The sequence below is a fragment of the Diadema antillarum genome, unplaced genomic scaffold, assembly GCF_040938485.1.
Source record: "Diadema antillarum isolate AM-2024a unplaced genomic scaffold, OU_Dant_1.0 scf00000032, whole genome shotgun sequence".
Classification (NCBI taxonomy): Eukaryota; Metazoa; Echinodermata; class Echinoidea; order Diadematoida; family Diadematidae; genus Diadema; species Diadema antillarum.
The window spans coordinates 245,546-265,906 of record NW_027270921.1 but is presented as its reverse complement, the minus strand read 5'-3'; the positions used below and the strand labels follow the sequence as shown (position 1 = coordinate 265,906).

The 20,361-nt window shown below is 39.2% G+C and overlaps 1 protein-coding gene across 1 annotated transcript in view; it reads left to right on the top strand.

Annotated features, from left to right (window-relative positions):
* The window catches only part of LOC139742089 (kinase suppressor of Ras 2-like), a 93,635-nt gene that overhangs the window by 27,579 nt on the left and 45,695 nt on the right, over positions 1-20,361 (top strand). The window contains exon 2 of the mRNA XM_071652655.1: positions 15,767-15,907. Coding sequence (XP_071508756.1) covers positions 15,767-15,907 — 141 coding nt within the window. The remainder of the gene's footprint in view (positions 1-15,766; positions 15,908-20,361) is intronic.

The window sequence follows — 20,361 nt, the reverse complement described above, 5'->3', positions numbered from 1 at the left end:
AAACAAAACAAAGGTAAAACAATGTTGACAATATGTGACCCGCTGCAACAAAAGGATCCTAAAGTCGCTGACGGGTGAGCCGAGAAAATCGAGTTTGATGTCAGATCGTCAAAATCTGTCAAAACGTTCAAATTTCTGTTTTTGACATAATTTTGGAATCTAATGTGTCTTCTATCATCTGCGGAAATTTCAAAGATAAATGATCAAAGGAAAGGCAAGAAAATAGCGTTTTTCTGGGCCATGATTTTCTGACCTTCAACGGAACAGATACATGTACGTGTCCGAAGATTTGGATTTAGCACCACAACTAGACTCCACCCTTAGCAATAAGGGATCGTGATCTCATTAGTCAGTACGTGGCATCCTGGTTACTAATTGGTTGTGCGTAGACCGCTGGCGCTAAGCTTGAATGAACATCGTGGAGGTTGCTAGGAGCGTACCTTCTATTGTCAAGCGGTAAAAACTGTCTTGCTACCCCTTGATCATGATAGCGTCGGAAGGAAAACTTTGAAGGCGGTTTACTCGAAACGCTGATTTCCTAAACCACTCGACATGCGCTAATAAAATCATCGATATCTCTGCAACCGAGTACTTTTATGAGTCATGTTATATACAATGTATGACATTAAAGTGGAAGAGTAAGGTAATAATATTGTGTCATTTTCAGAAAATTGTCCTTTACCGACTTTCGGATCCTTTTGTTGCAGCGGGTCACATATACTATCTGGATGTTTTCCTGGTATATGTATCTCTGCTTTTTCTCAAACTTCTCAATTTACATCCATAGGCATCATCCAAACCATTGCCATATTCAAATTTCAGTCTTGTACCGATGTGGAATTGTCCACTGTGATAGTAGCACGTCAGTATAGGTAAGATGCTGGATAAGCTGTTACTGTATACGCCGAATATTTCGCAAGGTTTTTATTTTCGCGAATTTCACGAGTCAGGTGCTATTCGCGAAATTAAAGACTCGCGAAAATATTGACTCTGATCCTGATGTGGATGTGACGTACACATGTACATTTCTCCGTTCAGTACAGGACTCCACGATCACGAATTTGACCATTCGCGAAATCATCAGGAATTCCCAATTTGCAAAAATCTGGACTTGCGAAATATATGGCGTATACAGTACTTTCATTAGGGTTTAATTTTTGCAAATTCTTTGAATTAGGCCCTACTGTTGGACCACAAATTTAGCAAGCGTTCTGCGAAAATGTGTCCATACACTAGGGTAATGTGCATTTAATGATAGTCTCGGTGTCAAATCATGAAAACAACATCCGGCGAAATGTCTGAGACCTCCTCATTCATGAACATATCTTTACACACAAATAACAGCTACAACTGTGCAATACAGTGTACATGGGAATTCTCAGATCTACAACTGTACAACTATTAAGTTTGATATATTCTGCTAAAAATAGAAATTATTCACAGAGAGAGAGAGAAAGATGCCCCCTTCCCACGCAGGTCTCCTTTCCACCCACCTCCTTCCCACATCGTCCTCCTCTACTCAGCAAAGCCATTTCCATCATTCGCTGCATTCACATTCGAATTACTGTGGTATTGAATGCCACAGGTAATTTGTTGGCACCATTTTCATCGGCAAAGTACCACGGTAATAGGTACTGCGGTAATTCATGTGGAACCATTCTCATTCTGGAAATACCATGGTATATCTGGGCCAAAAGCTGTGAGGTAAGCACTGCACATGAACATATCTCCTACAGCATGTTAAAACTGGGAATTTCATCTTATCATCGCCCCAGAGATTTAATTTGGATTCTGGTTGATCCTTTTGCATATAAACCACTCCACCATACGTTCAGCACTTCACAGTCATGTCACAAAATTGTGTCATTGTGTTATGAAGTGTTGGTAACAAGTGTTTAAGCTATGTTTGTACATCCTAACAGGACGTGACAAATGATGCCTTTTATCCACTTTAGGAAGGGCTACATCTATATTACTTGCCCAATAGTGAGTTTCCATTGCCCTGAAAAGTGGCTTTGAAGCACCCCGCCTAACCAAGAGAGAGAGGGTGCTTCATTTGACACTACTTTACGAAGGCAGGCACTCTGCATGATTGGCAAATCAGCAATGGTTAGGTGTAGATACGAGTCTTCATGTTTCATTCATGTAGCATGCTCCCTGCTGTGCTGAATTCATGTAGTAAGGGAAAGCTGACTTCATTATTTCTTACCCACTTACAACGAGAAAATGGAAGAAGGGGAGGACACGGGATGCTTTCACGATCATCGTCCGATGTAGTCCGTCACCATGTTACTCAAAGTAGTATAAACTGTTCCTCGACAGCACCTTGTGGCACAGTTCAGCTGCCCATCATCCACTCCATGTGCCCAGCGATAAACAGAATATCTACATTAGGAGCGATGCTGCTGTGCTCGACGTCGTCTACCAGAAGGAGCCCAAGTCTTTGAGTGGACTTCGTCGTTGGAGTCAACCCGTGCTAGTCTTGTCCTACCAGCCTCAGTGTGCTTGTACATGTAGGGTGACACGACATTTGCTAAGTACTGCGACAATTACTCTGATCTTATTTTCTCGTGGGACTATAATAGGGTTATGGTTGTGATAGGTTTTTAGGTTTAGTATGATGTGAGGATTAGGATTAGGGTTAGGGTTATGTTTGTGGGTAGAATTTATATTTGGCTCACTGCCTCAGTATGCAGATATTTTAATGGGAGCAGTTGTTGCAGGAGCAAATGTCATGGAACTGTTTGTAGATCTGCAGGATCCATCAGCTCCATTTAATAGCTGAAAGTACAGCAGGAGGTTTTGAATAGTCATGGGACAGTTGTAGAGTAGAATAACCAATGTGATGATAAATTTGGCATCTTAATTTTCACTTTGTAATTATCATTTCATAGTCATATGATGATTAAAACTTGTTAAGCAACCTGAAGGTGTGTTGAATATGACAAATAAAAGAAAAAGAATTCAAAGTCAAAGACACGTTACATTTATTCCAACACCATAGCTGTCAGGAGTTGTGAGATAAAATGTGTTGCCTGCTTTTACTGATATCAAAGGACCTGCTTTTACTGATATCAAAGGACCATCGTAAGAGAAAATTTTGGAATCGAAGAGACCTTTGCCTAGCTAGGAGAATCCGTCCCATTAGAATGATGGATGGCTCCTCAGTTCCTGATACCAGGGACTGTTCCAGCGACAGGTCAATAGCGACAACGTGAGCAGCTTTCATTTTCGCCGTTCCGTGGGAAATGTGATTGTGAGAGGCGTCACGTATTAAATCTGGGATGCATGAATGTTTTTCTTTGACTCTTAATCTGCAGCTAGGAACCCAACGTTGTGTGAAATTCACTGAGTGCCACCTTTGTTTAAAGGTAGGGGATACCTTTTACAGACCTCCCAAAATGCAGCAAAACATTAAATATGAACCTCAGGGGACTTGTTTAGGCCACTGCTGAGAAATTTGGAAGTCAACAGTTATCTACAATTTGAATAATGCACAAAACTCAACTACTCAGTAGTTCTTTGTGTCAGCCACACTTCAGCCTTTTTGTTGCAGTCTTCTGTATGTTTTTATCTATAAACACAAATCTAAAAGTATAAGAGCTGATGTAATAACATATAGAGTGTGTGGCAAGAATGTATATAGAAATTTTTGTAAGTTTTGATGAACTTTCTTCGCAAAATATACATGATGGACACACATGCAGTGCATGGGTCTGCAAAGGTAGCCTAGTAATGTACTGGAATTTACGGTGAGCCCCGAAAAAAATTCAATTCAAAATCTAACGGTCAATAAAAGTGTACTAAATGTTACCCTCCACTTTCAATACTTTATGGGAGTTTCTAAAATGATACTCTCTTCAACATACCATTGTATTTGTACAACTCTTCATTTAAGGCATGCAAATGGGATTCCCTACCTTTAAAGGTATGGGGGAGTGGTTGGACCGATGCCTGTCATGTTGCAGAAATTGCCATTCAGTGGCAGAAGAGATTACTGAGTATGAGACACTGTCAATAAAAGTTAATCATACAAATCAGGGGATTAAAGAACGAAAGAGAGCTACATTACAGGGTTTCTTAATACCGTAGTTTAGGAAATGTATCCAAGTTGCATTCTAAGCAAAGAACTTATGGACCAGCACTCCCATGACTTGGTTTTTCATGGTAAACAACTTTTGTTGAAGGAAAATCATTGTAGGAAATGTTGATTTCCTTAGCAGAGGTTTTTGTGGTTGTCTTTCCTTTCTTGGAAATATTTATAGAGAGTCAACAGATATGACCCAATTTAATGTTTTCTTGCAAAGTATGGTTTATCTTTGAATAATGCATACACTGTGCCATGGTGTTGGTTGTCCTTAGCCCACATGATCAGCCCTGCCTTCGAGGCCTGCTTATGCGTGAGTGAACATCTGATGCGCAAACACACCAAACATACAAGGCTCAAGCATTTGTTCAGACCTGAAACAGGAGGGCCAAAGGAAGGCTGAAAGTTTGATTCGCAATGTGGGTTCAAATCCAAGGGGGAGATATTGGATTAGTGCAGATTATGTTGCTGAAATATGTATGGCAAGTACAGCTGGCAGTTTGCCTGTGGCATTGGTCACAGGGTCAAAAAGGCACAATGCCTGTAGCTTGGTCATTATGCTGAAGTGGATAGCAAAGAGACAGACAGACAGACAGACAGAGAGACATATGACGTAGATTGTGTGGGTAAAATCTATCACTAGTGTCCCATACACATTTTACATACCATGCTCAGAAGGGCCATTGAGCCTGTGGCTCATACCTCACGTTTACCCCTATAGCTCCTTTTCTACCTCCATGTTTCCAAGCCCACTAATCCAAGCTATTATTCTCTTTCTTCATTTTTTTTTTTTTTTTTTTTTTTTTTTTAGTACACTGCCAGATGGCAGATTTAGAATATCATTTTCCGGCATTTGCATTATTATTTTTTTTTTTATGTTGAGTATTCTTTCATTTGTGTGAGGGCAATATTTGAGATGCACAATTAATGTATATATTTATTGCTTATCTTGAATGTTATCATGAGTGCTCCAATGTCTGAAAACATAAACCATAACCTAATATCTTAGCTCTATCTTCTTTTTGTTGTAGGAGTCATAGATATAGATAATATAAAGTAAGAGCAAAAGCTATAAGAGGGCAAAATCAAATGTATTCTCTAAAGCAGTCTGTATGAATGTAAAATTTTATTATTATAGAAAAAAGAATATATATATATTGTTTTTATTAGGGTTCATCTTACTGTCAAAGAAATCAATACTGCTGGGCAGAGGACAGACGAGCACAGAGGACTAGTGTGTAGATATTTATATAAAGTGGCCCCAGATGTCTGTTTCACAGACATGTGTCAGCTTTGATATAATTGTTCTGTTTGTTTGGAGGCTTCCACGAATCATCTCTTGCCCAGGGTAGGGCCGCAGTGATGTCCTACTTTTAACGATGCTCTACTTTTACGATGCTACTAGGGTCACCGTGCAGCTTAAAGAAAAAAGGTCATTAACTTTAATATACGGCCAATAAACAGGCAAACTCACGGTGCTCTGGCAATTCTTCTGATTGCGAAATTTGTATATATCTTTTTCATGGTCATTTTGTTTGTAGAAAGAAAGAAAAATAGCTGTGTGCTCACTGGAGTTCAAGCTGATCTTGTATGTATGTCACATCATACACACACACACACAACTTTTTGTGGCTGTTTTGTGCAAGCATCCTCGATTGTGTGGACGAGCAAAATTTGATCCAAATTTCAAGAAAACCTGGCATGGTGAAGAGTTTATCTCTTTTAAAGTATTTGGATACAGGTATGAATATGTGAAAATAAGTACGTGTCCGATCTTTTACTGTAAGTAATTTACTGGTAGAAATTATTTTGTCAGCATTTCACTTGTCATTTCTTTAGTGAGCAGTTTTGTATGTGAATAGACTTAAATGCACAAATGATAAGTGTTTTTGTTCATTTTGGTGTCATAGAACATAATGAGTTTTTTTTTTTCATGAAGTTTCTCATTACTATTTCTACTGTGAGATGTGTCGTTACATAATTATGCATAGATTGAGTGCTTTAAAAAGCTAATTTGAGTCTGGCTGTGGAGACTACAGTACACATTAGTCCAAGAAGTGATGTGAACTTTGCGTATTGATTGCCGTTTCAGTTGCTTAATTAATTACCCTTAGGAAACGTCCATATATATCAGTCTATTGATTGGATGATTTCAGGGCAAAGTTGCACGTAAGCAGGCAATTATCCCATCATCCCTGTGCACATGTGCCATCAACATTGCAATTGGACGCTGCTTCTTTTGCAGATGTCGTCAGTTGGAATGAGGGGACGAATATTCATGGGACGAGCTCGGACAAGACCCGTGTTTGGCAAGACTCACTGAGCCTCGCCTCATGTTTATGCAAATTTGTGAAATGAGTATCGATGCTATGTCACCAAAATGAAATACCACATTTAGAGCTCTATAGAAAGTGCAATGTGGTCTTCATGCTGAGGACTGCCAGGGTTCAACAGTAGGAGCACAGCTCTTGTCTTCAAAAGTGGACTTTTGAAGGCAAAAAAAATTCAAGTGTATGTTATTCCTTCATTCAGTGATTCACATACAGCCCTGTGTTAAAACCTGAAACTGGATTTCCTAGCCTGTATACTATACCTTATATTGAAAACTACAGTATGTGATTTGTGACCTACAATTTGTACAGTGACTAAATGTCCCATCACCAGCTGTGTATACTATGATACCAGGGGCCCATTTCATGAAGGGTCTGTAATTATGGAGCGTTACCAGGGATTGCAGTTTCCATGGTAGCAAGCAAATTACTCACACCTGATTGGATATTGGCCAGCTGCTACCACTGTATTGTTTAAATGTAAATATTTGGTAACCAGGGAAAATGTCTTGGCTCTTCGTAACGATTGCTGTGTTGGTAGACATGTACGACAATTGATGACCCTAGTCAAATCATTCGCGAGCTCAAAATCGATTAGTAGCTTGAGTGCAAGTTCCTATAAAACACATGTCCTGTGACATAGTGTAGATTGTATGAATACTCTTTATGACTGTCTTCTGTACTCTGTCACCCTCACCCTGAGTGTTGCACTCATCAATCATGTAGTACAAGGTGGTGATTGGTGAAACTAGGCATCAAATTGTCACCTGAAGGTTGGTGTTTTCATTGCTCAGGGGCCAAAGTTACTATACAAGTCAGCACACATTTACCTTCATGCCGCACTCGAGTTCGAGACACAGTAGTAAAGTGACATGGTGAAGATCTTTTTGCGTGGCCACTTCAAGGACCAAGCTTGTTGAAAGATATCACAGGAAATATATTCCATACCATGCCATTTACTTCTTCTTCTTTTTTTTTGATACATAAATATAAGACAAGTTATGGTATGTATGTATATAAGTATGTATGCCTTTTTATCAGTAAGAAAAGAAAGCCTTGGTACCATATTTTTACCAAGTTGCGTCAAACAAGACTGAAAGTCATCTTCCTTCTCCCCAAATCTGTCTTTCTCCAATTCTTTTTTTAAGATAAAAAATTAATGTCAAGCAGCCTCAAGCTTTGATTGGTTATTTGTTTGTTTTGTTTATTTGTTTTATGTATGCTGTATCGTTTTGTTTTATTTTTAAGGTGACCAAAAATGTGTTCTGTGGAATTCTTGCAAATGTTCTTTCCTGTATATAATCAGCAACTGATTGATTTTATCTCTGCAATTTCAGTGATATTCTGTTTGAAAGTGATATAAAGTTAGATTCAGTTGAAAGAAAGGGTTATGTCATCTTGAGCTGGTAGTTTTGTGACAATAAATGATGATGTACAATGTATTTAGAGTGAAATGTTGTGAGGTTTTCCACGGAAAGAAATTGCATTTTCCATTCATCAAAACAGTACTGGAACTTACAGTGTAAGGCTCTGATTTATCCCACCCCCCCCCCCAATTTGAGAGCTAAATAAGTTTTAAATATACCTAGATATACCTGTGTTACTTGGTACTGCCGCTTGATGCCAAAAAGATGAGGGTTTGAGAGAGGAATAGAGATAAGATACTGTAGACAGAAAGTTTTTTTTTATGTCAACATAGACTTTATAGTCTTTCTTCTGGTTCTTTACACACACACACACACACACACACACACACACACACACACACACACACACACACACACACAGAAAGGATATTTCCTTGTTTTGCTGTTGTGCCCTTTTGTGAGTTAATTATAATCCTTTTTCCAGGGGATCGGTCAGTGAAGCACCCTAGTTCACCCACATATGTTTTTGTTTTCTGTTCGCAGAAAAAAATAACTCAAGGATATTAGCTGTTGATTTACACTCAGTAGAAGAAATAGACTGGCCTTTTTTCTGCCTTGCCCCAATGACGTCATACATAATTATATACAATCATGCAAGAGGAATAAATAGCCTTTGGTCCAGGCTTCACCAAGAAATGAATTATTTTTCAAGAAAATGAATTATTCACCAAGAAATGAATTATTATTTTATGAAAAATCGATAATTTTTTGTTTCTTTTGTTTCTTTTTCTTTCTTTTTTTGCCAAATTGAAGTCTAATTTGCAAAGGTCTGTAGTCGTTGCATGCTAAAGCCTTCAGCTATACCCTTCAGCACCCATGCCTATTCTTATCTGTTTTCATGTTTGTTGTGGAGGAGAAGAGAGAATCTCTTGTGGTATGATGGCAGTCTTTTGTATTGATTCAAGAACTGACCTGTGTAGATGTCACAGCATTTCAAGAGCAAAAAGCTCAGCTGTAGGCCTATATGGAAAACGGTATACATTTTGAGATGTAAAATCTATTATTGCAAGCATACTGTATTCGCCAATATTTTCGCGTACAGATATTGTCGCGAATCACGGTATCAGTGGCATTTTCGCGTGTTGTTGAATTCGCAATTGATACTAGTGGTAGTAGGGTCTACTGCCAAGTCCGAGAAACACGTTCAAACACTTGCCAACGTACTCGTAACGTTTTTCCATTTGCATTGTGACTTCCCAAACATGACTATAGAAAAGACACATTTAGAAGATTTTTAAAATGAAACAATTACGGGAACTTGCAGTGAGACACTCACACACGGCATTCACAAGTATCTACCAAATGTTGTAACAGATAGATGTAGACGACAAAGTTTTAGAGCTGCGCTAGCGAAAGTTTTACATACATCCCTATGCCTCACCCAACCACGTCGAACCAGACGTGTGTTCGTTTGCATAGGGTAACGTAGCACGGAGATGCACATTTTAATGCGTGTTTAGCATCGTACTGCACTTCCACAATCGGTCGCACCGTAGCGTACAATGTACGTACTAGTATTTATGTGTACGTACTGGCCGGTTAAGAGCCGTGTTCTGATCCGGCCAGCGTTGGATGCATTTTGTCATCAATTTGTACATAAGGTATGATGGGGTAATATTTTCGCGTGTCTTTAATTTCGCGATCAGCCCAAAGCTCGCAAAATTCGCGAAAATAAAACCCTCGCGAAAATAACAGCGTATACAGTACCATACAAGTTACCAAAATTCAAAAGAGAAGATCAGGTACATTATAATAAGCCTCATACTTCATTAAAAAAAAAAGAAGACTGTAAACATTGCAGATATTTCACAAAAGATAACAGGTGGTGTGAATGGTTGTATTTTACACATATATGTCAGATTACGCCTACTTGTTCAAGAGAAACTGCTCATTGCTCTATATTATGATTTTATAGGAAAAGTCAGCTTTGCGTACATTTGAACCACTACTGGAGAATGGAGTGTCAGTCATATAATGGTCAAGGTTGAATTTCTAAAGTTAGAATGTGCGTTTATGGTGAGAAATCTGCTGCCAATTTCATAGCCTCAGTGTAGTTTTATGTGATTATCTCAGCTACATGTACACAGATGTGTAGGCTATACGTAGTGTGTGTAGTGTGTACATAGTGTCCCCCAGCCACTGACAATTTTTAGTGCTTTATGAAAATGATGGTCATGTCTGATGCTGGGTACTGTGTGCCAAGATGTTGACAACCTTGTAGTTGTTTGTAAACATAACAATTATCACCGACTTCAGTGGCTCGTGATCTGTTGATGTATAAAATGTGGATTTGTTTGTTTCAGTCTGGATGTAAAGGTCAGAGGTCGGGCATTACAAACTAGATATTTTTCCTACTTGCCCAGTGCCGTAGTGACCATTTGGGCAAGGACCCCAACCCTAGCTGGCAAGTGCTCATTCGTTTGATCGTCCTACAGTGAGCTCTAGTTGCCCCTGGCTAGCGAGCATGTAGCCTTCTAGCATACGGAAGGGATGGGAGTTAATTATAAAAAAATGATGAAATGGTTTTATTTGAAGTGTCAATGACCCCTTAAAACCTACTGTGTGATATGGCTGAAGAGGTAATGATGATAACAACTGAGTTGAAATGACCTTTTCATGTGTCCTGGAAATTCATGGAACTGGGCCCAAAAGCTAAAAATGTGATAGGGATATGTAGACGTCAGAAACAAACCACAACTAGAGGTGTTTGACACTGTTTTCATTTTTTTTTTTCCCGTGAAAAAAGTGGCTGCAGAGTAGCAGAAAGGCTGAAAAGAAAGGGAGGGAGAGGGAAAGAGATCCTGACAAGTTTTGAACAGCTGTTCTGTTTGCGTCTTACGAAGAGAGAAGAGAGTGCACGCATACGGGGAGCTGTGTGGGCGAGATTTCTGGCTAAGACCGAGTCTTCCTGTTGTCTTCGCTGACTGTGTCAACGCCTCACTGTGCGTACAGAATGTAAACATGTTTACAAAGAGGGATCCTGCATGTGAGACCTCAGAAGTAAGAGATCACCGTGACATATGTCCCACCTGATATCACCATGCCGGCCGTGGCGTGGTGGACCGAAGTGCAGCTGGATGTTCCCCCAAAAAATTTCCCCTTGTTTTTTGCCTAGGTTTATGCGTGGAATCGAGTACCCATACCAAGAACCACACAGGAAGACATTGCAATGAGACAGTATACAGTATAACTTGATATTTGCTCTACCTCCCAAGCACAAGTTGGAGAAGAAAGACTGAAAATGTGACATACCGAGTGTCTGCCATCTTTCTCCACTCTGTGGCAGTAAAAAAATCTAAGCCACCAACATAATTATTTTGTAAGCACTCTTAGCCTCATGGGAAGAGTGTATTAAACATTAATTATATTATATTGTATTGTATTGTATTGTATTGTAGTGTAGTGTAGTGTAGTGTAGTGTAGTGTAGTGTAGTGTAGTGTAGTGTAGTGTAGTGTAGTGTAGTGTATTGTATTGTAGTGTATTGTATTGTATTGTATTGTATTGTATTGTATACATACATTGTACCCACTACCCACATATTGCACACCGTACCCACTAAGGTTTGCCATACAGCCTTGAATTGCATCTTGAAATCGTGGTGAACTAACCTTGACTCTGGGTATGCCACCTATGGCTACCTATCCAATCTTTAGTCCCCATTTCTCTGCATTGTACTTGACATTTAAAGCTCCTCTTCCTCATTGTCACCTTGTCTTTTATGAGCTGGTTGCCAAGGTAAAGGTCAAAAGGTCAATGTTGACCTGCCAACATATTCTACAGTCACCATATTTCATGATACTAGCAGTATACTGTAGGTGCAGGAGTTGACATTCTTATTACGTGCCTTAGAATAGACCAAGACCTTGGGAGAAAACATAAAAGGAAATGCTTCAGAGTCTATATCTGTGCACACAGTTAGAGCTATATGAATGTGTTGTAAGAGTGATAACTGCTATTCATATCTTTATGTGTTCAGTTACTTTAGACAATTTGTCATATTTTCTTTTTCTGTGTAGGGCTACATGTACATGTACAATATGTCCACATCTTTATTACAGAAATGCTGTTTGAGTGTACCAAGACAGATGATGCAAGTTCTTCTGTAATGATGTCAAGGAGCTTTAGGAATTGGAAAGTTTAGAGAGTTCAAGTATTCTGTTGGGTAGAAGTTTTGTTTATACATGTGTCTGGTATTTTTCTCTCCTCTGCGATTTGTGAATGTTTTATTACCTAAGACAGCCATTCTGAGTTTTATATGTGTTTACGCATTTTTAGCATTCTTAACTAAAGTCACAAGCACTGCGCTTTGCCGCTTTTGGCTCAGTAACCCAGCAGCGAAAGTAGAGTTTGTATATAATGACAGATTGGATGAAACTGAATGTTGTTGAGGCAGACATAATATTAATTTGAAAGTTGTGGTGTCATGTTCAAGGATCAGATATAGGATGTGCGTATTTTTGCACATTTGCGCAATTTCGCAAGCATGTTTTAAATACACTGGTATGCTCTAGAATTCGCAGCCGAAGTTTGCGACATGTTGTGTACACAGTAGGGTTGTTTATTTTCCTCAGGTGATGGTCTCCAATTCAAAGGGTGTGTACAGTTCTGGTCGAGGTGAGGATTTAGCTTTTAACATTTTGCGAGAGATTCAGAAAGCACTCTATGAGATGTCAAAGAGCATGCAATTCTAAGGGGTATCAAAAGTTTGTTTGATGAAAATCGGTTTTGAATTGGCTGAGATATCCAAAAACAAGGTGAAACAAAGAGATCCTAATAAAAGGCGTGGCCTGTCGCCTTTTATTATCATCACTTTTTTGGATATCTCAGCCATTTGAAAACCAATTTCCATCAAATAAACGTTGAATCCTTCTTGAAATTACATGCTCTTTCATATTTCATAAGAGGTTTCTCATTATCTCACTAAGGAATGTTCAAAACATGAATCCCCACCTCAGCCAGTACTGTACAGTCCCTTTAATGTACCTGTAATACCAGAGGAAAACAAAGAAGAGAGACAAATAGCTCTGTAAATCACCCAATATGACAGCGTAGACCTGCTTGTCATACACAATAGGCAAATGTAGGTGATGTTGTCAAAACATATGACTTGATGCAGGAAACTACATTTTTGTATGTGGGCATGGTATAAAAACATCCGGAGCTAATAAAGAAACAAAGTCTTTGCATCAAAAATAATTGTCAAGGGTCTCTTAACCAAGAGTTGTACAGTCTCACAGAGGATATAAACGGTATATTCTCCGTGGTGGATAAAAAAGAAATGTTATTCATGACACTAACTGATAAACATGTTATGAACTTTTCTAGGAGGAGGGGATTACCCTGGTACAGGATCTGATTCAATTTCGAGTTCTTCATCACAATTCGTTGTAAGCTTGCTGTAATCATCACAATCGATTGGCAGACTTCCTCTTGTCATAGCACGATTTACGATTTGTAACTAACCTCGATTTGGTGACCAGAAAAACCCAAGTGTCCGTAATGAGCGTGGGTGTGGGTGGGCAAGCGTAATCAACACCATCCTTCTGATGTGTATCAGTGATGTATCTTGTTTTCTTGTTTGTTATGGTGCTTTGTTGCAATGTCCACCATGCTGCTCCTGCTATATCTTCACGCATGGATCTAGATATTCAGGAAAGCTGTGCAATGATTTCTATGCCATGTATCATCCTCTTCTGTGTGGAGGACCCCCACACAGTCAAGACTGTCCTGCTTCATCTCCTCCTCACCTGCAGAAGTTCTAAGCCACTTGTCTATTGTTCAGACCATCAAGTCATGTGGTTACTTTGCTTGTTGAGAAACAACAACAACAAATCATCTTATCCAAGCATTGAGTTGGCAATGCTGAATGTTGGTATTAACTGCAAAATCAGTTCAGTGAGGAATTACGGTCTGATAATTGGGCTCTTAAAAAAGTGTGAGTGACTTTTTTTTGAAGGGGGGGGGGGGGGGGGCTTTTCTCTCTATATAAAAGATAGCCATAGTAACACTGGGCAGAACTTCATGAACTTTAAGTTTTTGGATGTTTTGCTACTGTGACCACAAGCTTCCTGAAAATTTCCCACAAAACTTCACACAAGAAACGTACCACTATCATAAAACTAGGGAAATTTCCGAACCCAAAAAACTTTCTCAAAATTTGTGCAGTCTGAATGCCATGCGTGGCAACTGAATCTTCCTGATGTTTGTCACCTGACTTCCAAAGCAAGCCCTCATTGGGATGTATGTGAACATTTTTTACATAACAATCAATAGCTATCAGACAGTTTCTTTGCTGTTGCTCATGTGCATCAGTGACCCAAACTTTGAGAACTGAAACTTCGAGAAGTTTGAACACCTTTGTAAATGGACGAGCAAACTCCATGAAAAGTTCTCAAAGTTAAACTTTCAGAAGTTTTGCCTGTGTGACCACAGCTTTAAGTTGCCCCTTCACTGTTTATTTTCCACTTTTTCCATTTTGATCAAGAAAAAAAGGTCTTTAACAGAGGCTAAGCAGTACGTGTATCTAGAGATTCTTTCATTCTCATAATGACTGGGAACATAACAAATGGGAGATGTTAGCAATGACGGGATCAAACGCATTGCACAAGGGTTTCTAGGAGGCAGATTTTCCCCTCATTTCATTGGTCAAGAGTTGGCAGAATCACAAGTTCATTTAATGAATGTTTCAACATCTACATCTACATGTACTGGGGGCTTTCTGACTGTCGACAGAAAGAAGTAGCCAGTCACTGTACAACATGTAGTATGGTGTCTTTGGGCTCGACACCAATTGAAGAAAAGTCCTGTATACAGATGTCACAGTAAACATGTCTCAACAGTAGCTTTGCAGGCATTCTGGTTAATATGATAACATATATAAGCTGTTATTTTTTGCGTACAGACATTTTTGCAAGTGAGGAGGTCACAGACATTTTCAGGCGATTCTGTTTTCATGATTTGACATTGAGGCTTCTGTAAGTGCGCTAATGCCTTTCCATAATTCATGATATTTTTGCACATTAAATTTGTGCCTCAACAGTAAATCATGAAACTTATAGACAATCTGTGAAATTCCATAGCTTTGTAAGAAAAAAAAGTTATTCGTGTAATATCAGTAATGGCAGTTTTATGAATTTTATGTCTCTTTGCAGTTAGGTAGGACATGTTTTTGGGGGGTGTTTTTTTGAGGGTATTTCCTCACTCACGCGTGCCAAATATTTTAGGGCAAGGGGACAAGTGTCAAATACATTTAGCAGGCAAGTGTCCTTAAAAAACCCCGGACATTGCAGGACTGCCCTAGCACACCCGGATATTGCAGTGCAACATCCTGAAAATGGATAGGAGAGAGAGAGTTGGTGCTGATTGAAACCAGTCTTATGATATGAGCAATTATGGGTCATTCATTGTACATGGTTACAGTATGAATCAGTATGAATCAATGATGTGTGTGAAAGTGCATTGTATTGACCTGTGAAAAGGTATAGAGCAGGTTTTGATGGTATTTCATCTGTGCTAGACATTTCAAGCTCGACCTTCAATACAAAGTGTACTTATTTCATTGCTACATGTATTACATGACTTAGTTCTTCCTTTGACCGAACTGATGGGGTTATATCTTTTTTATTGTTTGATTCAGGAATATTCACATAGTTTTGCAAAACTGATCAATATACAACAATGTTTTTTTCTCCTCCTTTGTATGGCACAATGTGTCAGGTCGAAACCGTTTGCTGACTGTTGCTAAACTATATCAATATTAGGAAACTATGCAGATTTTCTGTGGAGGCATTTCTCCTGCAGTAAAGGATACTTGAGCATTTACAATATCAACAATGAACAACAAAGTGTTGAATACTTCCAAGAAAGTAAACTTATGGTCACATGATCTAATTTTCCGCTGCTTTTAATTTCTCTCTGACAGGGTCGTCTCATCGAGTTTTTCGGTCGTCAGCTGGCCACCAAGCATGAATTTGAAGTGGAGGCGACCAACGAGCAGCTCAACAGGTTCCCCGACTTCAAGCAGTGGCTCCACGTCATGGACATCAATCAGAAATCGGCAGAGGTAGGCTGGCTGCTTTCATCCAGTTTCAGAAGGGTTTCAGACTTTAAAAAAGAACTTGATTGTAATCACGTTCCTGAAAAACATTTTTGAAATCTCTGAATGTGTTTAAGGACTGTGTGTTAAAAGTCAATAAACAACAAAAGTCTCCCTGACAATATTTTAAACCGCAAACAACTTTCCATGTAACATTTTTGTCGAAAAACAAATCTTTGGTCTTGTCAGCAAACATTCAACACTCATTGCACTCAAAAGCTATTTCCATGTACTGATGTACTGTGGGGGAAGTGATTCAAAGGTCATGTTCGGCGCCACCTTCATTGTGTTTCAGAGGTCAAATCATTTATAATGCAAACACACACCCAAAATTGAGCAAACTCCAATCAGAAGACACCCCCATATCATGATTGGGAAAACGTGATGTGAAGGAGGTATTTGGAAGAACTGTGATGTAAGATTAAAGTTACAATTATATAGTTTAGTTAGCATAGACTATGTTTTGTTAGCACAACTACGAGTAGGTTCTTTTTTAAGTCTTAAACCTCTCTCAGTTTCTTGCATGTATCATTTATACATGATTTTATGAAAGCAAGCGATTATTAAGCAGAGGGGGGGGGGGGGGGGAAAGAGAACCAGCGGGAATCGAACCCATCATCTACTGCTTTCTGGGCAGCGACACTACCACCAGGCTATCCCTGGTTACCAGCAGTGACGTGATGAACTTGGAACAGATACCCAAGCTCCGAAATTCAGACATTGTGATGTCAGGAAGTCCAAGGCAGACAGGGCATATTAAATGAAAGCAAGAGATGATTAAGCAGAGGGGTGAAGATGATATGGGGTATGAGTTTTATGAGACCAGCAGTTGTAATCTTACAAATTTCAATTGTACAGAGGGAGACAAATTGAAGAAAATTCATACCTTATATGATTTAACTTTTGCACTGTCCTTTTACTCTTTCACACCGACTTGAACTAATGATACTCACCTGTCATTCACCACTGGACATTTCTTCAACAACCCACTGACTCGACAGGAAATGTTTCTGTTGTAAAGCTCAATCCCATATCTTTGACGTCATTTTCACTGGCAATCGTAGATAAGGGTGTGAGAAGAACTCCTTCCATTGCTATTGATAATGGTTTGACTGAATTCTCAGAATTTTGGCTCATCTTTCTTGATTTCAGCATTTTTAGCTCATGCCATCAAGTTCCAAGGTTACGACTGTTGATCTGTGGTGTCTGTAGGGTGCCACATTCTCATTATCATCATGTCTTTGCCTGATTAATTGCATCAAAACTTGTATACATGCATTGACTGCTGTGTTTGTCGCCCTCCATATAAGTCATTTTTTAAAGGTAAAATGTCCCTAGATTCAAGTCACTTGCATAATGGGGGTAGTTAAAATGTGCATTGTGTTTATTGTGCATTTAAGTGTTCTGTTCCATTCCTTCAAGGCGTACACACAGTCAGATGCAGGCGACAAAAATCTCTGATACTTTGGAGAAGAACGTGAAGCAGAGATCAGGCTGTCTTTCTCCTTGGGTGAGGGCAATTGAGTCCTTACCCTTGTACCCGATGCAAAAATATCAAGCTTATGTGCTGTGCAACCCCAACCCCCCCCCCCCCCCCCCCCCCCCATCCCTCTGATGTCATTTTCTGCCTGTGCTGGCGCTTTGTGGTACCGTCGAGTCCTGGAATAATTAGCTAAAGCTGCACTTCCTTTGAACAATATTGCCAAGGAAAATAGGTTGCGGTCATCCGTAACACTCTCTAGGTGATATGTTGATGTTGTGTGTGGGAAAGTAAGACCACTGTGCTGACGACTGGCCTGAGTAGTATGAAGACAGGAAGAGTTTCTCTAACCCAACTGAGGGTTAGTCTCATCCCAGGCTTCAGCATTTTTACAAATACCTATTTTGTATGAGACCAAGATCATGATATTTTACTTTTGAGAGAGAAAGAGACAGTTAAAGGGGTGCTACTTAACTTTTTCTCCTTTTTTTTTCATCACTTGCCTAGTTGGGCAAGGAGATTTTCAAATAGTTGTAGAACGCTTGTATGAACATGTACTTTACTTGCCTGAAAAGAAAGTCCAGGAATATAAGAGACTGATGTAGAAAATCACTTGTAAGTCTGACAAAGGCTTAATAAAACACAACCATTTGAATAAACAGCACACATTGATTCGCACGCTTAAAGGGATCGTATAGTTTTGGTTGAGACCTAACTTCAAGTTTCTAACATTTTTTTTGTAAGATAATGAGAAACCTCATGAAATATGAAAGAGCATTTAATTCTTTGAGGAATTCAACATTTATTTGATGAAAATTGGTTTTGAAATGGCTGAGATATCCAAAACAGAGTGATCCGAATAAAAGGTGGGGCCCACCCTTTATTACGAACACTTTGTTTCACTTTGTTTTTGGATGTCTCGGCCACTCCAAAACCGTTTTTCATCAAATAAACTTTGAAATCTTTTTAGAATGGTATGCTCTATAAGTGGTTTCCCTGTATCTCGCAAAAAGTTGAAAGCCCAATCCTGATCTCCACCAATACTATACTATCTTGGAGTAGCAGACTTGGTTTGAACTCGTGTTGATGTTGCATTGCATTCTGGCATCTTCATGTAAGTGTTGGAAAGTTGTTTTTAAAATGAAATTAAGTACTTTGCATCACTATACAGTCATAATCTTAGGACTTCTCTGTATGGTTGACTTAGTGTTTTTTTGTTTTTTTGTTTTTGTTTTTTTTTTTGGGGGGGGGGGAGTGAAAAAAGGTAGCCTACAAAAAACTTTTGCTTGCCCGAAGTTATGCAGGATATATTTTTTAAAGACATTGTCTACCAAAATATTTTTTCTTACCCACAGTGTACTGAAACTTTGAATTCTTATTAATCTCTCTCTCTCTCTTTCTCTTTTTACTCTTCCAATTTGATACAAAGGCTTGAGAGATTTATTAGAAGAATTAATATAATAATCATAATATTCTATAATTATAGTAAAATATGCTGAAATTCTTACTGCAGTGGTTGAATTTCAAATGCTTCCCCACCCCCTTCACTCTCTCAGTATCTCTCTCTCCCTCTCACAGACATTGGCATGGAAGAAACAAAAAAGAAAAGAAAAATATACGAGGAAAATGTCATTTCACCCCGACAACGAACTTTTTTTGAGAGAGAGAGATTGTGCAAGCATTATTCACATGTAATGGCACTCAGAGAGGCCCATGAAGAGACTGATGCACCACCACGGCTGTAAACTGCACGGCTGAGGATTCCGTATAGCTTTTGAAACCACTTGACATTCACCATTCTCACTAACAATCTCAGCCATTGCCTTGGTGTCCTCCAGCTATTCTTCTGGTAAAGCCAGCCCCAAGCTCCCTGTACTCTTTCCCTCTCTCCCTTCCTCCTCCCCCTCCTTCTTTTCTGTTCACATTCTTTCCTTCCTTCTCTCCTCTTCTACTTGTTCTACTTCCCTCTCTCCATTCTTCTGCTCATATTCTCTCCTCTGACAAAAAGGTGGCTTTTAAACTTTTTTGCTTGCCCAATTCAGGCAATCATTTTTTTTCTCACCTTTCCAAAACACTTGCCCAATTTTTATTTTCACTTGCCCCGAGCAATCGAGCAAGGGCTTATGTAGCAATATACAGTACTTATTCCTCTATCTCATCCTCTTTCTCTTGGTTTGAGAATTTTCTCTTTTTTGTGCCCTTGCCCGACTGCTGAAGTAAAAAACTTCTCAGTCATCACATCAGCAGTAATGACCATGACATTGAATCACATTTGTAGTTTGCAGTGAGCATTCCATGCTGTTTTTGAGAACCTCATTTGCCGACGAAATAAACAACACAACAATACCATCTGGGGACTGTTTCATGAAACTTTTTGTCGGTGATTTACACTGACAACTGTTAAAAGCTGCTGAAATCCTTGCATCTGATTGGCTGATAGCAAATTTGTCGGTGAAAACCTCAGACGAACTCGTTGATGAAACGCCCCCTGATCACTGTTGTCTTGGTATATTATTTGCTGACCATACGTTATGATTGATTTCAGCAGGATTCTCTTTTTTCAACATTACTGTCACTATTGCCTTGGTACATATATTTGCTGACCATACGTCATGATTGATTTTGGCGGGATTCTCTTTTTCTTGGAAATCTCACGATCAGAAATTTGTATATCACCATCCTGTGCTCTTGTTTACACAGCCTGATGATTGCGCATTAGTGATGGTATAGCTCTGTATCACTGTCTGTACCCCATGTAAGAAGCAGCCTCTACTTCTGTTCTTGTCGTCTCTATCAACGTGATGTCCCCCACCCCCCCCCCCAAAAAAAAAGGGCAAAAATATACATAGCTAATGCAGTCATCTGACAGTGACTTCCTGAAATGCATGCGTTCATTCACAAAGTCACCCTGCGTGCCGACCGAACCACGATTGTCGTAGAC